The sequence below is a fragment of the Mizuhopecten yessoensis genome, unplaced genomic scaffold (assembly GCF_002113885.1).
Source record: "Mizuhopecten yessoensis strain PY_sf001 unplaced genomic scaffold, ASM211388v2 scaffold4553, whole genome shotgun sequence".
Taxonomy (NCBI): Eukaryota; Metazoa; Mollusca; class Bivalvia; order Pectinida; family Pectinidae; genus Mizuhopecten; species Mizuhopecten yessoensis.
Window position 1 is genome coordinate 71,145 of NW_018405604.1, and position 20,653 is coordinate 91,797.

Below are 20,653 nucleotides of genomic sequence, written 5' to 3' on the forward strand. Positions count from 1 at the left end.
CCATTTTTGCGTTTCATTTTGTCTTATCTGTAATCGATATATTTTCAATGCACGCTCTATCCACCGTAGACTGGGGATAACATTTGATTCGAACTTGGTTTAAAGGATAGTCGTCTCAAAGAGAACAAACGTAATTTAATCATAAAAAACTCTTTGATTATGTGGGCTTTATCAAGAAGATGAAACAATGACAGATATGTCGATATTGGCAATTCAGATCATTGTAGACTGCTGTTGATATACCCTATGTCTGACAAATACCTTTTCTGTTCTCGACAGGTAACCAGTTTAACCGAAATGACGCGCTCCTATTCGCGCAGGCTATCCAGTTTGACGTAAGTAGATACAGTACATGTGTACTGTTAGAATCTCTTTTTCACCACTATATATGACTGGTTAACATATTTATTACAAGCCTGTGTGATTAGAATAGTAATGAAAAATGTGTCATCTGATGAAGGTAAAGAGGATGAATTTAGTTGTTCCCTCTTGCCGATACATACGGTTAAATCAATAAATTGAAAATGTTGGATAAAATATGCACTTAAATCTTCACTGAAAAAAGATTTGATATGAAGCATCTTCATGTTCATTCTCTGTTTTAGTATGGTCAGCGTCATTAGTAAATTACAATGTACACAGTCTATACTTATCAGCTGGTTATACGTTACTACAATGTATACAGTCTATACTTATCAGCTGTATTTACCTTACTACAGTGTATACAGTCTATACTTATCTGCTGTATTTACCTTACTACAATGTATACAGTCTATACTTATCTGCTGTATTTACCTTACTACAGTGTATACAGTCTATACTTATCAGCTGTATTTACCTAACTACAGTGTATACAGTCTATACTTAACAGCTGTATTTACGTTACTACAATGTATACAGTCTATACTTATCAGCTGTATTTACCTTACTACAATGGCATTTTATGGTTTCTTCGCGCCAGTTTGTTAATCAGTCCATCATTGTCAGTCATGTCAACTACATTAGATAAATCATTCTAGCACTAATTTGAAACATTTACAATTTGTGTTTTGTTGCAGCGGTTTTCCTTACGTGTGTTGGATCTAAGCCATAACAACCTAGAGACGGAAGGAGGACAGCATCTAGGACCAGCAATTGGTAAGTGGTTGCTCTCTATAATACTTATCTCCCTTTCCAAAGAGTTAAGCACTAATGACATTGTCTAAAACGTCTGGTGTCAAACCGTTACAGATATTTTCCGTCTTTGCATATTGCAGAGTTATCTGCTCTTGTGAGCAGGTACTGATTGTTACGTCATTTGGTTGTGAGAGTAACTCATCAATTTTTGAGAAAACGACGCAATTTTCTCACACAAATCAATGACGTAACACCAATACCTGCTCATAAGAGAAGATAACTCTGCAATACGCAAAGACGGAATTGTGAAGCACTATTTAATTAGAAATATAATTAAATAGCATTTTGGGCCTTCGTAATCAATTGATGGTATATTAGAAAAGTACACAAGAGTGTAATGTTATCAACGAGAGGTTGATTCTGAATAATGGGATAATTCACATTAAAGTTCGTAAAGGAGATAACTCTATCACTGATCGATGTTATGATATATGGTATAACACAACAATAAAATCGAAGCTCCGACAGACCTGTCGGTTTCGGGAGATCGAAACACGATTAATTATTTGATCACATAACAACAGTTCCCCTTTTAGCTAAAACTATTATTTCCTGTCAGTTGGCATACCTGTCAATTGTTATTACCTTTCTGATGCTATTTTCGATTCTAAAATTACCCCGGTGGGAGTGCGGGAGACAATCATGTCTGCAGGATTAATTTGTGTAGCAGTCCTGGTGGCTTGTGATTTCTCTGAAAGATATCGATGTAACAATTTCCTGAGAACACGAAAACGCACTGATGCGTCTACATTTATTTTTGATTGATAGCCACAGAACTTCCATTAAAACAGCAGTACTTTATGTTGCTATTGCGGCTTCCCCTGATTCACTTTATTATAATCAGCTTTCCTAGGAAAATGTCACTAACTTTCAACATAAATACTTGTTATTCCATTTTTGTATGTCTGCCGAAGATAAAATAGGATTGGACAGACTAGCCATTGAAACAGTTAATTGTTTATTGATTACTTCATCTAAGGATATGGCGTATCAAACGTTGCAATATGTTCATAGTCTTTTAGTGATTTATTTTATAAAACTTGCTTTTCATATTTAATAACATTTTGTATATTCTAAATCTTGTATTTTATTATAAAATTTATTATCTCTAATCAAAAGATATTCATATTCATATTCACGGATTTTCTTTATTCGAAATCTTGAAATTTTAATTTCTTATCAAAGAATCAGCAATTACCCATGATGCAAATTATATTGAATTTACATTACAAGATTTAGAATATGAAATACTCAATTTTACAACAATTTTTTTTTATTCAAAATCAAAGAATCAGCAATTACGTCAGATTACCCATTATATAAATTATATTGATTTACATTACAAGATTTCGAATTTGAAACATATAATTTTACAAAAATAAAGTCACGAAACTTATCAATGATAAATTATTACAGGTACTAGAAATACGAAATAAGGAAACACCTACATGTATAGGAATAGTAAGTTTGTCGCTGTAGAAAGCCCAACATAGTAAACGTTTTACAGCACTATATGGCTACTAAGTATTTCGTCCCTTTATGCATTATCAGTGGTACTAAAGCTCAAATGAACGCAAGTTAATGGCAATGTGAAATACAGCGAAAGAGTAGATGCCTATAAAACCCCTTATAACGTTTAAAAATACAATTTCTGGCAGCAACATATAGATGCTACATATCAAATTGTTCTTCAATGATGATTTAAATGCATATTTTATCCAACATTTTCAATTTTTGCATTACTATTCTAAAGACTGGCTTGTAATCCCTGTCAAAAAACATTTCAACCCAAAATCATGATTTGTTCAAATATTACAACTTTTTAATTGCCTATACTGTTAGCACATGTGGTGGTAAATTGTGCCTTGTAATTTTTCAGTTGTCATATGTCGGTTATTTATAAGGGGAAAAGATCGTTTGATACAGTTTCCTTAATCTTAACTGTATTATGCCTGACATAAAGAACAGGACCGAAAGCGGAAACGTGCGTTGAACTGTAGACTTCTCTGTCTTAATAAGTCAAGAATAATCAATATTACGTTGAGAGGGCGTTTGGGAATATGATAATAAAAAAAATGAATATCAATGTTATCTCACAAATCAAGCAAGTCTATCGATTATGTCAGCTATACTCAAGCATCAATCGCTACATACCTACATGTATCTCGTTCTAGCTGCAAACGACACGATAGAGATCCTTGACATCAGCTGGAACCACCTTGCTTACGACGGGATCAAGGCCGTGGCGGAAGGGCTCAAGGTCAGCTCTGTTTTGTCTTCTGATGCTAAAACCTTCAAAACACTACCAATGTTTGTGCAAGTTTAAACCGTTCAAAGAGCGATCGAGGAAAGCAATGATTTAGTTAGGTTTTATAGAGGTTCACATCCTTTCAACAGCTTAGGTCAGAAATGATTTTACAGACATTCAATACGTACGAAACAATATGTCATAATAAAAAATTACATTAAAATAATATAAAAGCATTAGTCTTATAATTATCTTACATATCGGTTGCAATTTTAAAAACAATCGTCTGTCAGCAGACTCTTTTAGATGAATGCAATGGTAACCTGGGTTTTAAACTTAATATGATACAGGAGAATACTAGCATCAAAACCCTTAACGTATCATGGAATGGTATTGGCGACGAGGGCGCCGTCTGTTTGGTACAAGCTGCAACCATCAACGAAACGCTCGAAGTCTTGCAAATGGACGCCAATCGGATAGGGCCCATCGGTCTGGCCAACCTTCTTAAACAAACGGCGAGCAACAAAGCCTTGCTCGAACTTAAGGTAAGGGCAAAAACGCATACCACCATGGTAACAGAAGGGTCCACTATTTATGTTGTGAGCTTTATAAAATCGAAATCAATTTAAGCAATAAAGCAAGGTAAAAGGTCTCATCCCAGAAAAGGTTTTCGAAAGTATCAATGTTTTGGCTTATAGTCATGTTCAGTTAATTTGTTAGAGGGGTCGTGATATGTTGGAGCATGCTACAGTTGTAACGTGATATGGTTCTTTCATTTTTTCCTTTAAAATACGTGTATGCTTAGTTAAATAGAAAAATAAACAACTGACTGTCACCATGTATACAAGGAATGCAAGGAGTATTTCAGCTACAAATGGTGTTGAGTTTGACAAGGCGAATGAGGTCTATAAAAATACCACAGTTATCCTTTGTATTTAACATTTAAACATTTGTTACAGATGAGTAAGAACCCAATCACAACCCTAGGGCCAGAAAGTGCCCTGCACGTCATCAACGCCCATCCGGAGATGGGTCTGCAGCTACTAGAGATACAGGTGTGTCTCGCAGAATCTGTTTCTATAGCACATAGTGTAGTTTGGTTAGGGTAAAATTAGGGTGTCAATGATTACAACTTATGATAGTCCTCTCCATAATACAACACGCTATATACATAATGCATGCTTTGATGAGATAACAATTGTAGGTAGATATAGGCTAGTTTATATATCTACAAATATCGAATGACAGGCTCATTGTTTATTATGTGATCGCAGTGATATTAAATGATTTCCAGGTTATAGAAGTATTCTTTTCGTTCAAAATCAAGTTTAGTTTTCAGTTCAGGGTCTAATCTCGCCGCTCTTGATAAAAATGTACCTGTGTATGGTATGAAACAATTTTTTTCTGTATTATCAGTTAACATATAGGGTTAATTTCCTGATCTATTTTTCTGTTTGTTAATTCCTAGGACTCTTGGCTGACTAGTGAAGCTTGTAGACTTGTATATGAAATTCAGGAATTGAAACCTAAGTTTAAAGTTGTGCATGGCGGCTTCACGAACGCTCACGACCTTATTAAGGCATCTATAAAGAAGCGGGAAGAAAACTGTATGAACGACCCTTTCTTGTTCCTCATCAACTACGTCAATGACAATAGACTCCGCTGGATGGACCTCTTCAACAGGCTCGACACGGACAAGAACTTTTCCATAAGCTTTGAGGAGTTCCGTAACGGCATGAAAGTAGGTACAACGGGTATGCGGCATGGATGAAAGATTTGTATTTAAGGCTTTAATATGAGATGTAGAAGGGTCCAGAAAAAAATCTTAATTCTATTAAATCCAGACAATTACGTTTCAAGTTGATAACCTAGTCATCTTATACCCCCACCCTTCGTAGAAGATAATCCAGTGATCTTCGTCCCTAGAAGATTTTTCAATCCAGTCATCTTCGTCCCTAGAAGATAATCCAGCCATCTATGTCCCTAGAAGATAATCCAGTCATCTTCGTCCCTAGAAGATAATCCAGTCATCTTCGTCCCTAGAAGATAAGCCAGTCATCTTCATCCCTAGAAGATAATCCAGTCATCTTTATCCCTAGAAAATAATCCAGTCATCTTCATCCCTAGAAGATAATCCAGCCATCTTCGTCCCTAGACGATAATCCAATCATCTTCGTCCATAGAAGATATATTCGTGCACAGGAGATAAACCAGCCACCTTCGTTACCAGTAGATATTTCATTCTCAGTATTATACCTAATACCTTCTTTCTCAGTAGGTATTCATACTGTCTTCGTTTTGTTTAGATCATCCAATCACATTGGCTCTAAGTAAATAATACATCTGTCTTCTTTTATCTACAGCAACAAGGTTAGCAATGACTGTACTAATGAGAGTTCAATTAACTGGATACATCAGAATTGATACTTAAATTGTGATATTTTTCAGGCCAACAGCATACCTATATCAGACAAGGACGTAGGAATTCTTATGGAACGTTTGGATGAAGACCACGATGGAACAATCGACTTTGGGTAAATGTTTGTAAACATGTGTATCAAACAAATGTTAATACAATACGAGAATTACAAGGCAAATATTTGTATACAAGCTACCTGGCGTTTGTCATAACAAATTTGGTGTAGCTCATATCAAATATACGGAAGAACTACGTTCCAATGGGTTTTTTTTTTGTCTTGCGACACGAAATTTTGAAACCATTACAAGAAAATGCATTTCTTGTTGTTTCTGCTTTACCGTTGATATCATTAGGCATTATATTTTAGTACTGACCGTTTTGTACGCAAGCCCTGACAGATCAGCAGAGATGGTTATTCTATAACTTTGATGATCAGCTGACAGCTTCTTTCCACAACCTGCATACACAGCCAGATACTCTCTTCGTCGGCTTTAACTATTATTACCTGTGCTTTTCCAATGTCCTCCATCAGGATTTGTTTGGAATCCGCAGAACCCTACGACTCTTTTATACAAAATAAATATATCGTACGTCTCCGACTTCCTCTAGTAAATGGTAAAACGTACGAATGAAGTCTTTTGATTTCCTTCAGTAGTGAAAACGTTAACGTGTATGTGTTAATTGATGAAAACAAGTTATCTGGCCGTATTCTATTCTTAACCATTTCTGAAATTCAGCCTTTTTCTTTTATCCATTTTCAACAAACACTTGGAGTTTTCCGACTTTCACTGTCCTCTAAATGGTTCAAAACATGATGCATTCCAGGCCTCTTTGTTTCTCGCATTGGTGCCTTGAGGCTTTGGATCTCGGTCGATCTCACCACTATCTGATCAGATCCGTATCTAGTTCCCGACTTAACATCGCTTATTTAATTTTTCCAGTCTATTCTTCGCTCTGTCTGATTTCCGCTTTCTGTGTGATGTTCATCTGTCAAATAGTTAGTATTTCTTCTTGTATAGATGCAGTATCCGGGAATATTTAAGTTCCGAAAGATATCATGATTATCGACAAAGTTAGTAAACCAACTCTGATAATTTGAAATAATGTCTGAATGCTGATCCAATCTGATTAAAATCATCTGTTACACGGCTCCGCCTGAACATCTGAATGTGCCGCGGTCAGGGTCACGTTCAAGTGACCTTTAGATAAACCAATCAGAGGCGCGCTGGCAAAAGTTTGCCAGCGAATCGGAATATCATGGTTGATATATAAATAGCGAGGGGTATCGAACAGATTAGTTTTCCAAAACAAATATGGCGGCGCGAACTGACGTTTCTACGACGCAAAGGAAAACGTACCCATTGGGTAATAATTGCGTAGGCAACACCGCCATACAGTCTTTCTTCTCTAATAAAGCTTCGAAAATCTTTTTCTGTTCGGGTTTCAGACGATCAATCTCAAATAACTTTCGCATTATTCTCATCAATGTCCGCCATATTTATTACGACTCCGAGCGCCCTTTTGAAAGAGGGTCTCTGATTGGTCAAAATTTAATGATTATTTATAAATATAAAGGTCACCTGAATGTGACCCTGACCGCGGCACACTCAGATGTTCCGGCGTAGTACGAAGTTAACGAAGCCATGTAAAATATGATTTTAATCAGATCTCGAATACTTTGTTAATCTCAATGCGTTCTCAATGTCCAAACGACACTTCGGGATGAATTTTTTTGTTTTACATTGGTTAGGTCATATGTCTATAAAATAATGACCTAGACTAGCAGTGATGACTCTATTATCGTCAGTGTTTGTTGACTATTACTCGTTGAAACTACAGCTTTTAACCTTGTGCTGTGTAAAGTTCGGCCAACTGTCTCGCTCAATGACTGTCAATGCCAAAAGCAGTCTAATTTTCCCGCTCAGTTGACATACTGAATGTTGACGTCTTGTTTGCTTCCCTCTTAATCCAGCGAACTGCTTGAAGGTCAAAAGAAGTACTTGAAAAGGTTTGAGAAGGTGATGGGAGTGACCCCTACTTTGTCAACATCTACACCTTCAACCAGACAGAATTCCAGGCCGTCGTCAAGACAACAGTCACGTCCATCGTCAAGGCAAAAGTCACGGCCGTCGTCAAGGCAACAGTCGAGACCAACATCAAGGTAGGGAACTTCTACTAGGTAGTATCAATTTAAACTTCATATGTATGGGTAGTACGTTTTATTTTTTATTCTGAATGACATTCTATTTTACTATATATATAGTACTTTACATACTCTTAATATATACATCGACAGAAACAGTATTCATGATGTAAGCTGCTTGGACCGTTACTAAAGGAAAACACATATAACGTATGACGGGTAATTTGTTTGTTTCCACGATTAACTTGTTTGTTTTCTATTTAGGTTGATATGTAAGTATACTGGTGTCTGTTGCACTGTAGTGAAGGTTGTTCAGTAGTGGTTGCCATGTATAGATATTTTTAAACAGAAAACAACTGCTTACAGTTAAAGTTTAGGTGCAAGTTCACTAATTCACATACTGTAGCAATACTAAACCACCAATAATATTTTCGATTGAATATCAATAGAGATTACATCTTGGTTATTGGTATACCTTCTGATATTATGTTTTACTGTTTTAGCAGGCATTTATTCCTGCCATAAAATGCTGCATCTTACATAAGTGTTTCTATTAGCTACTTTATAAAATCTGAATGGGAACGGAATATGCACATATTCTCACCTTGCCTTTACTGTTTGTGAAGTTTTGGCAATTAAAATTAAATCAAGACGTCAATCTTTTTATTTCTCAATTCAAAATTTGACAATGCTTCTTTGATTAGAATACAGTAAACCAACAGTCTTACAAACTGTCGTAAATGGGTTATTAGAATAAATCAGGAGGGCGGGAGGATTCTATCAAACAGGAACATTGAACATTTTAGAACTGATGGCAATAAATTGGGTTTCAAATGAAACGATTGATGCTATAATGACGTTCAAAACTTCTTTTGTGTATAGTTTGGTACGAATGAAAGTGTTATCTCAAGAACAATGGCTGATATTATCTACCCTGGACAGAACTATATAAGAGAGACTATAAAAAAGGCATGAATTACAAACAACAAAGCTATCATACATAACCATGTAATGGGTGTTTTACTTAAATAAGCTCCTGAACATACATATCGCTGATTTCATTAGAGTTATCAATTATATATCAAACATGTTTTTATGCTAAAATACAGGTTCTTATAATATCTGTTTTAAAGCCTATGCTCAATGTAAAATTATATTATTATAGCTCTACTATATAAAACCCTGACATTTTAATGGCGCGGCGCGCAGATTACAAAGTTTCGGAGTTCTTACCTCGATTCTATGTCTTATTGATCGTGTTTATGTTTTGATAGAACTGACCGGTCCGCCGCCCTAGCTAGCCAGCAGAAATCAAAGTCGGACATGGAAAGCTACACACGGACGATCCAGTCAGCTCCAGGACTTTCTGTCATATCTTGACCGACCTTAATTCAGTGCTTTCACGTCACACAGTGTGAGCGTTTATAAATTGTGTGTGTGACTTTTGACACAATAATAAATTGTGCCCATTCATCCGTCTTTGCGTATTGCAGAGTTATCTTCTCTTGTGAGGAGGTATTGATTGTCACGTCATTGGTTTGTGAGAGTAACGTCATCAATTTTTGAGAAAACGACTTAATTTTCTCACACAAACCATTGACGTAACAATCAATACCTGCTCACAAGAGAAGATAACTCTGCAATACGCAAAGACGGACAACGAATTTTTGAATGCCTGTTTCAGCTTAAAGCAAAGTTATCCATTAAGATGTGGAACTGTTTACTAACATTTTATTCCATGTATATACCGCCTGTCCCAACCTGTCTATAGTATTTATTTTATGCATCGAATCGCAAAAGAGTTTTACTGCAATAACGATTGAATCGTTCCCATCCGTTTGGAAAAAGAAGTATTTTTCAGTCCGTCCGTTATTAGCCTCCTTTAAATGACTTTTCAGTTACTAATAAACAAGTGCTGTTATATAATTTGTCACTGAATGATGGTTGGCTGTAACATATAACTATAGAAATAACATGCAGTGTGTTGGTATTAATTACGTCAAGTGTTTTCGGTTTTACAGTTGTAATTCTTCAACACGTGTTTACCTTTGTTATGCCATAACGTTAATGACAGCAGAACGTCCCGTCATTGGCTTTATTTAGTATATTGGTTACAGGTGGAAATGTTCACGCATGGAAATCTTCACGTTGTGACTTTATAATTAAACTGATCAAGTTGTGGAAATTTTCGCGTTGGCAATGGTTTTGAAAATAATTAATTCTATACATCTTTTTTTTAACTATAGATACATTTTCGCGTTTGGATATTTTCGCGTTAATTTACTCACAACGAAAAACGCGAACATTTCGACACCACAAAAAATCACACTTCATCTGAAAGGACTGTTTTGTGATACCGTTAGTGACCAAGCATAAATGCACGGAAGTGTACATCATGTGATTAGGACAGGTGTGATAGTATGTGGTTATATTACCTGTAACTGTTTGGGTTCCATGTAAAGGTTTATGTAGGTATGCTTTAATAGTTTCTTTAGGATTTATCGTGTTATCTCCGTGTGTTTTATATGAACAAGTACGAACTATGACGTTGATATGTGCCAAATACATTTTTATCTTAAAGGGTGAAAACAAAATCTTTATTTATAATCCTTAGTCCGCGATAACAGGACTAATATCCAACCTAAAACAACAACATTGCTACATTTTGGTATGTACTATGTATGTATACATCTAGACTTACTAAATACATGTAGTACGCATTTCACCATGTCCGTTGCATGTATATCTAGATTATGTTTTTAAAAGTCCTGTATTTAATTGGTTTTCAGATCATGATATATTTACTTTCAAGTTTAACGGCAATACACGTAGCGTTAGTTTTATACAGGTAAATGTGTCAGAATGAGCGATATTGATAAACTGTATTGTTGCAACATATAGGTTGAGTGCATGACTAAGGTGTTGGAATGCTTACTGCTACAATGTATTTACCAATTTTATTAAACAATGCTACATTATTGATGACTTTTGTGTAAATTACTATGTCACTGTATAAGGGGTTACTTTTACAAGTTATAATTCTCGCATTATCAAATTGACTGTATCACGATGGGCAAGGCAGGTCTGTGATCATGCTGGACGTGTCTACATTAATAATCCTTTATGTAATGTTTAGTCATCTCTCTTTGATGTGTGTTTAACAGTTTATCATGAATCTTTCAATCTGCTGTATAAAGAGAAGATATATTTCCGTAAAGGATATAAGCCTCAAACTGTCCATTATTTTACATAATAGACATTTTGAGGCTTTTATCTTACTTAAAACACACACCCTATTTGTGTTATTATTGGACAGTTTCAATATCTGTTCAGTATGTGCAATCAACCACGAAGGTTATTGATACAATAAAGGACAATGGTGTCCTTTGCATGCTTTTGTACAAGTGCATGCATTACTGGTGTGTGAAATATGCCCGGGTAGAATTTAGTCTCATTTGAATAATGTCGTCTTGTGAAGGTGCGTTCCCAACAAAGTCCCTGTGCAGTACGTTTTGGGCATTAGCATTAAGTATTGAAATGGATTAAATTCTAATAATGTGATTGATTTATTGAAGAAAGCGATTACAGTATATTTCTGGGATTATATCTGTGAGAGAATGAAATGAAATAATTAAACCACACAATTAAAGTGGGAAAATTCAAGATTTCAACACCACCTATAAAATGTTTTCATCAAAGATATATCACAGCTATATATCTGGGATTATACACGAATATCTCAAGGGATGATACGAAAGAAATCTTTTGCACATAAATTGTGGAAAAAAAGTTTTGAACTGCCCTCAACTCCAACGCGTTATTGCCAAAATTACGAATTCAAAGGAAATTACAAAAAATGCTGGAAATGTGTCTCTCAGTAAAGTGTTTGGATATGTATGCATCTATATGGATGTTTCATGTGAAAAGAGTGTTCCGTGATTCAAACCTTCTTTCAAGGAAAAATTATATAGTGCATTGGAAATCTGACTATGGGAATATAAATACCGGCTATACTTTAAGAATGTTGATATTTAAATTCTGTGTTACATTTAATAAATATGTATTTTCACATTTATTCTATTACTATGTTTTCCATTGTATAGCATAAGTATGTGCTCATTCAAAAACTTACCTTTAGCTGTCCATTATGTGAATTATTTTGTGTACATATTGGACAGCTACAGGTAACTTATTGGACGGCTACATGTGATACCTATGAATTCTGTTGGATATAGTACGCAAATAACAATGGATGACATCACAGCTGTGTTTTAATTTCTGTTATGCAAGGATTAATGTCATACCATGAAATAAATACAGCACTTTAAGCGGACGTGTTTGACGGGCAGTTTCCACCCACTACGAATATTACCCATTAAACAATATAATAAACTTTAGGCATGGATCTTATAGTAGAACTTTCAAACATATGATGTCAGTGGCATAACCCACAGCAACTTTATACAGAGCAACTACACTTGCAATGAAAATGAAAAAAAAAACCAGTTTGATCGTCTTCGATTAATGCAATGTACACTTTAGATATGTGAGCAATCTCACAATGCCCCAATATTGAAAAATATTCTATTATTTATAGCTGCAGTATTAGTGACCCTGGGACGACTCCAAAATGCAAATCCTTTCTAGATATTTAAGTACCCGACACTTTCGCCAATTTTAGTGAAGGTATTATCTTAAGTAAGTTTCCTAGATAACTCGTCGCTACTAATCTCAGGGGTATAAAACATACAACATTGTCTTCACACGAATACAAAGTACATACCACATCGTCAACGTGAGAAAAACAGTGTAATAACAATAGGAAACAATCGATATGACAAAAAGAGTCCAGAAGGCATCGACATATAAGGTAAGCCATCATGAACCCCAACATAATCAAAAAGGGGAACCTGGTTTTCCAAAAGGGGTTAGTTTCCAGCAGTAATTAACACAACATTACGGTCGTGACCTGTAAAATCATTCACCAGTTCTCCTATAGTGTCCAATCCCGTTAATTCACCAACCACTGGTCCGAATGATCTTGTATCAAGCCAGTGTGTTAGGAGACGATTGTACCTTTCTTGATGTTGTGTCGACAGGACAGCTTTGATTTCAATGCTCCTCTCCGAAGGTCAGTGTCTAACTATATATATATATCGGTACTTCGTCGACTTCTTTGCTTTTGGAAAAAATAATGCTGTGATAAAATAAACAATCCATCAATTTTTTGTCGCATTACATCTGTATATGATTAAGAGGCAGCGGTAAACACTATAGTAGTAGATGTAATATGTCAATGCTCAACCTCAATCCGAACCTCAATCCAAGAAAGATTGAGGTTCGGTTTGAGGTTCGATTGAGGCAGATTAAGGCAGATTAGGGTTCGATTGAGGCACATTGAGGTTCGATTGAGGCAGATTGAGGCAAATTGAGGTTCGATTGAGGTTCGATTGAGGCAGATTGGGCTAGATTGAGGTTCGATTGAGGCAGATTAAGGTTAGATTGAGGTCAGATTGAGGTTCGATTGAAGTCTGATTGAGGTTTAGATTGAGGCAGATTAAGGCAGATTGAGGTTCGATTGAGGCAGTAATCCTTATAAAAGGCATCATCTTACTAGAGGTTTCAGTTGTATGACATGGCTCAGAAACAGATTGAAAAGACTACTTAAACAGTTTAAGACTGCAAAACTATCGGATTGAAAAAAACGAAGAAAAGGCCTATAGGAGAATTATAAAAAAAATCTACTGTGTCTCTCTTATGCATACGTTGTAAATTCAACAATAACAGAACTATTCGTATGTTTAGGCTGTGAGAATCATCGAGCTGGTCAACATGAACATGAATGTCTGATGCATTCTACTGCTGTTATTATAGACTTACATTTTGACGAAGCATTGACTTTAACAAATCATTTAGAAGTGGAAAAGACTTGGCGTGAGTTTGCCATTCAATCTTGTATACCTTCAGACGCATTACAACGTCTGATGCAAGACGAACGTTTAAGGGACGAGAACTACGTAAAACAAAGTTATAGCGAAAAGATAAAGAAATACGTTAAGAAGATCGGTAATGTCGAAACCCAGTTATTCAATTAATATACAGATGAATCTATCTACATCATAACCACATGACAAGTCATACCTGTCGGTTGATGACATTCTTACAGTGGCCATGTACACATCGTCCATACCAGCTGGCTCGTGATGGATTTTTCTACGAAGGTCATGGTGATTATATTACATGTTATAAGTGTGGTAAAACTTTGAAACATTGTGAATTCAGAAACTTTTCGTGGAGTGTTTCGATCCTCATTCTATCCTGCCATACCCTTTGTAGATTTGTTAAGAAATTTCTGATAATTGACTCGTCAGATTGCATTAGAATGGACAACCTTTTAAAACTAGTATATGCATACCACGTCAGAAAAATCGTAGAAGAGCAACAATGTTGTATAAAGGACGCCTTTAACAGTGTGGATGACATAAAAGTGATACGTGACTTTATTCGAGAAACGTAAACTCGAGCATTTCAAGAAGTGTGAGGAATGCCTCCATATCACAGTTATGTAACGTGGAATGGTGAACTCAAAACCAAATGGAAATGGAAAGACAAAATCAGTCATATGGTCATGTCCATGATTCGTTTAGAGAATAAGTTTAAAAACAAAACGCTGTAAAATATTTTTATTTGTAATAAAAGAGTATATACATAAATGTTTGTCTCATTATCATTATGTTGATAGAAGATGAAAGAAGACGCATAAATGCGGTGTATTATGACTTTAAGAATGGTGACGCATTTCTCAGTCCCACGAAAGTACATCAGATATTAACATTGCAAGGATATAAATCGCCAGGTCTTAAAACTAGACAAAGTCTCGACGATAACAGTTTACAGAAACCTCCAAGACGTTCTTTTAAGCGAGCACGACTAGACGTTTCGGGTCCCTTCGAGCAATACGACGTATCTTGCAGACGTTTCCTCCCTTTCAAAGCAGAAATCTGGTTATCGGTTTCTCCTTGTTGTCATTGACGTATTCACACGTTTCGTATGGGTTGAACCTGTAAAGACAAAAACAGCCAGAGATGTATTAGATGCCTTTAAAAGAATTATCGAAAGAGGGAAAATTACCAAAGCGCATGCGTAGTGACAAAGGAACATGAAGTGCACTATTTTACCAGACAGAATGAGACAAAGGCTAATTATGCAGAAAGAGTAATCAGGACGCTCAAGACGATGATGTACAGATACTTTACAAAATATAGAACTTATCAATACATCGATAGATTACAAGATTTCATCATCAATTACAGCGCTACACCTCACAGATCTTTAAACGGGTTATCACCGAGAGACATAAACGATTCTAACAAAGACGATGTATTTGTCAGCCCTAAAATGACTGGTGTTTGTTTGGAATTACTCACAGACCCAGACATGTACCTGTTTTAGCCAACAATCCCTACATTCCCGAATCGTACGATTCATCCCATCCCGACTCGTATATCATGTATACAGACTGTAACAATTTATATGGCAAAGCCATGACAGAACCATTGCCCGTAGATGATTTTCGCTGGGTTGAGGAAGTCGATAAGTTTGACTTGCTCTCTATACCTAAAGAGGGTGACTTGGGGTACATCCTAGGGGTCTATTTAGAGGGTGAGCGAAAACCGTCTCGGATGAGGAGTTATCTCCCACAAGCAAAGCACTGTGGAGAGAGCTTAGTCCGTGCGATAAACATACAGAATCTAAGCTATATGGCCGCGTAAAAAATAGAAAAGTTGATACCAAACCTTGATAGCAAGACAAAATACATTTGTCACTATAGAAACTTACAACTCTATTTAGATCTGGATTTGAAAGTTACAAAAATCCACAGAGTGTTGCAATTTAGACAACTCCCTTGGTTGAGGAAATGCATCGACTTTGATACTGTTAAACGAATGCTCTCGAGCGATTTCGAAAAAGTTTTTTTTTAAATTGATGAACAACTGTGTTTGGCAAGACCATGGAAAACGTTCGCAACAGAGTCGACTTTAAACTCGCTCACACGACCAAAAAACTTAAAAGGTCCTGTTCAAGACCTTCTTTTCAAAGATGTACCATATTTAATGAGGATTTGACCGGCATAAAAAACGCCAAAATAAAACTAGTGTTAAACAAACCCATTTACGTGGGTCAAACCATCTTAGATTTATCGAAATATATCATGTACGAATTTTACTACAAATATCTCAAACCGAAATATGGAGACGGGATAAAATCATTATTCACAGACACCGACAGTTTTTGTGACGACATCTATGTCGACATGTTACATGACAGACATGTGTTTGACTTGTCAAATTATCCGGCGGGGCACTTCTGTTACGATTCCACCAATAAAAAGATACCCGGTTATTTTAAAGACGAAACCGCAGGCAAACCTATCGCAGAGTTTGTAGGACTTCGCGCCAAAATGTACAGCGTTCGATATGCCGTTCGAGAAACTTTTACGTTTAAAAACATGAGAATCACTACCAATTCGTTCAAAGAAAAGCAAGTGGCTAAAAGCGTTGCCAAAGCTGTCATAAAGCACGACTTGCGTCACGAGATGTACAAAGAATGCCTCTTTTACAAACAAAATATAATGTGCGAAATGCATTCCATTAGGAGCTATAGACACCAGTAATACGTGTATAACATCAACAAATCTGGATTATGTGCTTTTGACGACAAGCGGTGGATCCTACCAAATCTCTGCGAAAGCTATACCCTCGGTCATTACAAAACAAAAGACGACATTGTAAACGTTACACCAGTTTAATAGAAATTGTATATGACAAAGGCATTATCTGTAGGAGTTATCTTTATGAATTGTACATTAAAGCCTATGATTGTTATCTTATTCAACTGATGTACAATAATAGTAAATATGGCAAGAATGATTTTTCATGTACATTATTTAATTACAATTTGTTCATAACTGACACTGTATATAGTAAAACCCATGTTCGTTATACTATGTATTCATTTAGTTATTCATGATAATTAAACCTTCATGTTGTACAATTTATAAGTTATCATTTATTTGTAACTATCCATCAATGAAAATATAGTCCACTTAATATCGGAAAAAGTTTTATTGTAAAATTATTCAATAACCCATTATGAACCGTACAACACATAGATTCATTTTTACTTACATGGACTTGAAAGAGATAAATGGTAATAATTTTTATATTAAAGCCTATGGCTGTTATCTTATACCATTATTCAATTGTTGTGCAATTAATGTATTTAGTTATAATAAATTTCATAATAATAAAAGCTTCATGTCGCGAGTTTAAGTTTACAATATTGTTCAATAGCCGATCATATTATACAACACGTTTCATTTTTACTTGTAATGATTGAATGAGACTTGATTGAGCGCAACAACAACAAAAATGTGAAGAATAGCACACTATGAATATTTGGTGTTTGAAATAATAAAATAGTTCATTATGTATATTTGAGTAGAATAGTTTAACAACTCCGTGACCTTAAGACTAAAATATGTTATATATTAGAAATTTGTTAACATTTTATATAATAATGCAGAATGTTGTTAAAATGATATAAGTGTATAGAAATATGTTAAATACGTATATGTGTATAATAAAAATATATAGTAAAGATTTTTGTTCTTTTATTTTACTTTCTGTCGAGGAGCATTGTGACAAGGGTATATTTCAGTTAACGTGATAGTACATCAAAACTATTTTAAGAATACTGTGTAATTATATCAATCGAGACAAAAAAATAAATCAAACATTTAAAAGAAAACTGTCAATCAGTGATGGGTCAATGTTAGCTTACAAATTCTGACACTAGTCCAACAAATACTTTTTATTAGCAGGTGGTCTGATCATGCGACTATTATGTGATTAACTAGAAACACTTCTTTGATTACATTTTACAAAATTGAATGCTATAATATCAGAAATTGTGAATGCATACACAAAAATAACTTCTTTAAATTAGAAAATTCACAAATAAAAGAGATTATATATATATACCTAAAACTATCATGACCAGGTTTTTTATCATACCTGCTGTCTTTGCAATGTTAATGTTAGAACGAAACAATGTATGATTAAATAAATACTTGTTATTCATGTCAGAAGAGTTGGTGTGGTTATTCACATATCTTGCTTTACTACACTTCAGTATTGTTCATATAAAGGGTGACGAAAACCTGTTATCTAGGTAATGACTCTAATCCGACTTAGGCATGGACGGACATTATACAAGTAACTATTTAGGTCACTTAATCTTTGCTTTAGGTATTAATAAACATGTACGATTGGTATCTGTGTTTCTGTCAGTTCTACATCTATATTGTTATATGTCTATTGTTACGTTGTCATTCATAAGGTAACAGTTTGCGAGATTCAAGCGGTGCCTCAATTGTACTTCAATCTATGTTTCCACCACTAACGAGGTCTATTTGTATAACATGTAGAGGACCTTAGCAGTTTGCGAGATTCAAGTGGTAATTGAAGTAGGGAGACTCTCTTATAAACTAGTATTGAATCAGAAGCATCTGGACAGACGCCTAATGAGATTGTATAATGGTATAATGTCCGCCTATACTTTCCTACCCCCACCCCTAAGTACAATTAGTATCATAAGCTTGATGGTCTCAATCGTACTTCAATCTATGTTTTCACCACTAACGAGGTATCTGTGCAATGTAATACAACTAAAACCTCTGGTTAGATGATGCCTTTTATAATAGCTTCGTTATTGAGACTCACAGAAACATGAACCTCATAAAACTTACTCACAGAAACAATGAGCCTCACAAAAACCAAAACTTGCGGGCTGGATAGTTCCTTACATCAAGATACTCCCAAAATGAGACTCACAGAAAAATGAGCCCCACAAAACTTGCGGGCTGAGCATTGGCATTTTACAACTTACATTTTAAACCAAAAACACCAAACTACAGGTATACTTTGTATATACTGTTGGCCGTTTATCATGTAAAATTTAATGATTTAACGCTTAATAACAAACAATAGCTTACAAGGCGGTTATCGAAATTATGTGCAATGTAGATCAAATACAAAGACAGCTAGACTGCACATTACTTCATAGTTGTTTTTAAAATTTAAGACACCGGCTTACCTCATTTAAATACTATTGGCCAGTATAACCAGTGTTGTTATTGTTGCTCGATGTAATTCCAGGCAAATGAGTGGTTGATACATCTTGCTCCATTAGAAGAGGGATTGTTGAAATCCCCCAATTCCATGTATCCATAGATGTCTTCTTCATCCTCGACAACATAGTAGTATTCGACTATTCGAAAAGCATCCACATCATAAAATATTAGATTAAAGTTGTGTCAGGCCTCCGTCACCATTTCCTCTGTCAGGTAGAGTGGCCCTCTATAATCTGGACACTCTGGACTTGTCAAGTTCATGAAATAATTCTGACAAAGTTCGTTTTTACAGACTGAACAAACAATAAAATTAGTGTCAATCTTCAGATTGATACAAATATCACATTCCTCTGCCCAGTAAAACTTTCTAGACGTCATGTTAAAGGTTGAGGTTCGATTGAGGCAGTGTAATACATGGCTCAGAAACAGATCGACCTCGTTAATGCAAGAAACATCGACATCTGTGAAGTCTCTGCCAACAATATTACCTATCGTGTAGGATTAAATCTCACAAACTGTTGCCTTAGGGGCGACTTATTTATAACAATAGACACAGTATTACCTATCGTATAGGATTAAATCTTACAAACTGTTACCTTAGGGGCGACTTATTTATAACAATAGACACAGTATAACCTATCGTATAGGGTTAAATCTTACAAACTGTTACCTTAGGGACGACTTATTTGTATCAATAGACAAGTGCCAAATTACGCTAACAGGAATACAGAACTGAAAACCTGTAATACCTCTGGTTTTACTAATGGGTCTACTAATATATTCGAACTTTTTTAATTCACTGACCTGAATTCAGTTCAACATGGTAAAATAGCCATTTCTAAAATGAATATCCCGACATGAGAGTGGGCCAGCAGGAACTATTTGACAAAGATAAAGAGCACACTAGCAACATAGGCAATGATAGTTTACTCAACTGTTTACATGGAGGGATTGAAAGGATATTGTTCTGGGGGGGGACAGGATTTTCCCCTTTATATTGAGTTGAGTGAATTTTCTGTGAGTTACATACACATGTTTAAGAATTGTTGGCCAATGGCCACGGTGGTCCTGTGGTGTTCCTGCTGTTAGCTTTGTCCCCCACTACATTTCTTTGTGGCGGTGGTACATGAAAAGGTGAGTCCTTTTCATGTACCATGTGGCAGGAATTTGCTAACATCAGTTCATTTTGACAATTATAAATACATTTTATTTGCATATACGTGGATTGACATAAGTACTTTATGATCATTGGATTCTCCTTGATCACAAAAGACTTTAATTAATTTAATTGACAATTGCTTGGAAAAAATAAAACATATGCGGCCAGTGAGTGACGCCCTCTTGATGCATATGTGGACAGTAAGTGACGCCCCTTGCTTGAAAAAAATATAAAACATATGCCGGCAGTTATTGACGCCCTCTTGATGCATATGGGGGCAGTATAGTAAGTGACGCCCATTGCTTGATTAATAA

General features: G+C 35.5%; 1 protein-coding gene and 1 long non-coding RNA gene across 4 annotated transcripts in view; one reads left to right on the plus strand and one right to left on the minus strand.

Moving 5' to 3' along the window:
* The window catches only part of LOC110449284 (leucine-rich repeat-containing protein 74A-like), a 32,136-nt gene extending 22,630 nt beyond the window's left edge, over positions 1–9,506 (plus strand). For 2 of the 3 annotated variants that reach the window (XM_021496050.1, XM_021496051.1), the window contains 9 exons: positions 280–335; positions 1,059–1,137; positions 3,351–3,436; positions 3,775–3,969; positions 4,384–4,479; positions 4,893–5,165; positions 5,873–5,958; positions 7,816–8,004; positions 9,261–9,506. In XM_021496050.1, the coding sequence (XP_021351725.1) occupies positions 280–335; positions 1,059–1,137; positions 3,351–3,436; positions 3,775–3,969; positions 4,384–4,479; positions 4,893–5,165; positions 5,873–5,958; positions 7,816–8,004; positions 9,261–9,366 (1,166 nt within the window). In that variant the 3' untranslated portion in view covers positions 9,367–9,506. Of the gene's footprint in view, positions 1–279; positions 336–1,058; positions 1,138–3,350; positions 3,437–3,774; positions 3,970–4,383; positions 4,480–4,892; positions 5,166–5,872; positions 5,959–7,815; positions 8,005–8,250; positions 8,259–9,260 lie in introns of all 3 variants that reach the window. The other variant, XM_021496052.1, reaches the window with a different exon arrangement.
* A 5,151-nt stretch (positions 9,507–14,657) lies between these two features.
* On the minus strand, positions 14,658–19,653 carry LOC110449297. Its single transcript, XR_002462835.1, has 2 exons — positions 19,144–19,653; positions 14,658–15,047 (listed from the first exon to the last, which is right to left on the minus strand). It is a non-coding gene; the product is annotated as an uncharacterized LOC110449297 (long non-coding RNA).
* Positions 19,654–20,653: the final 1,000 nt, after the last annotated feature.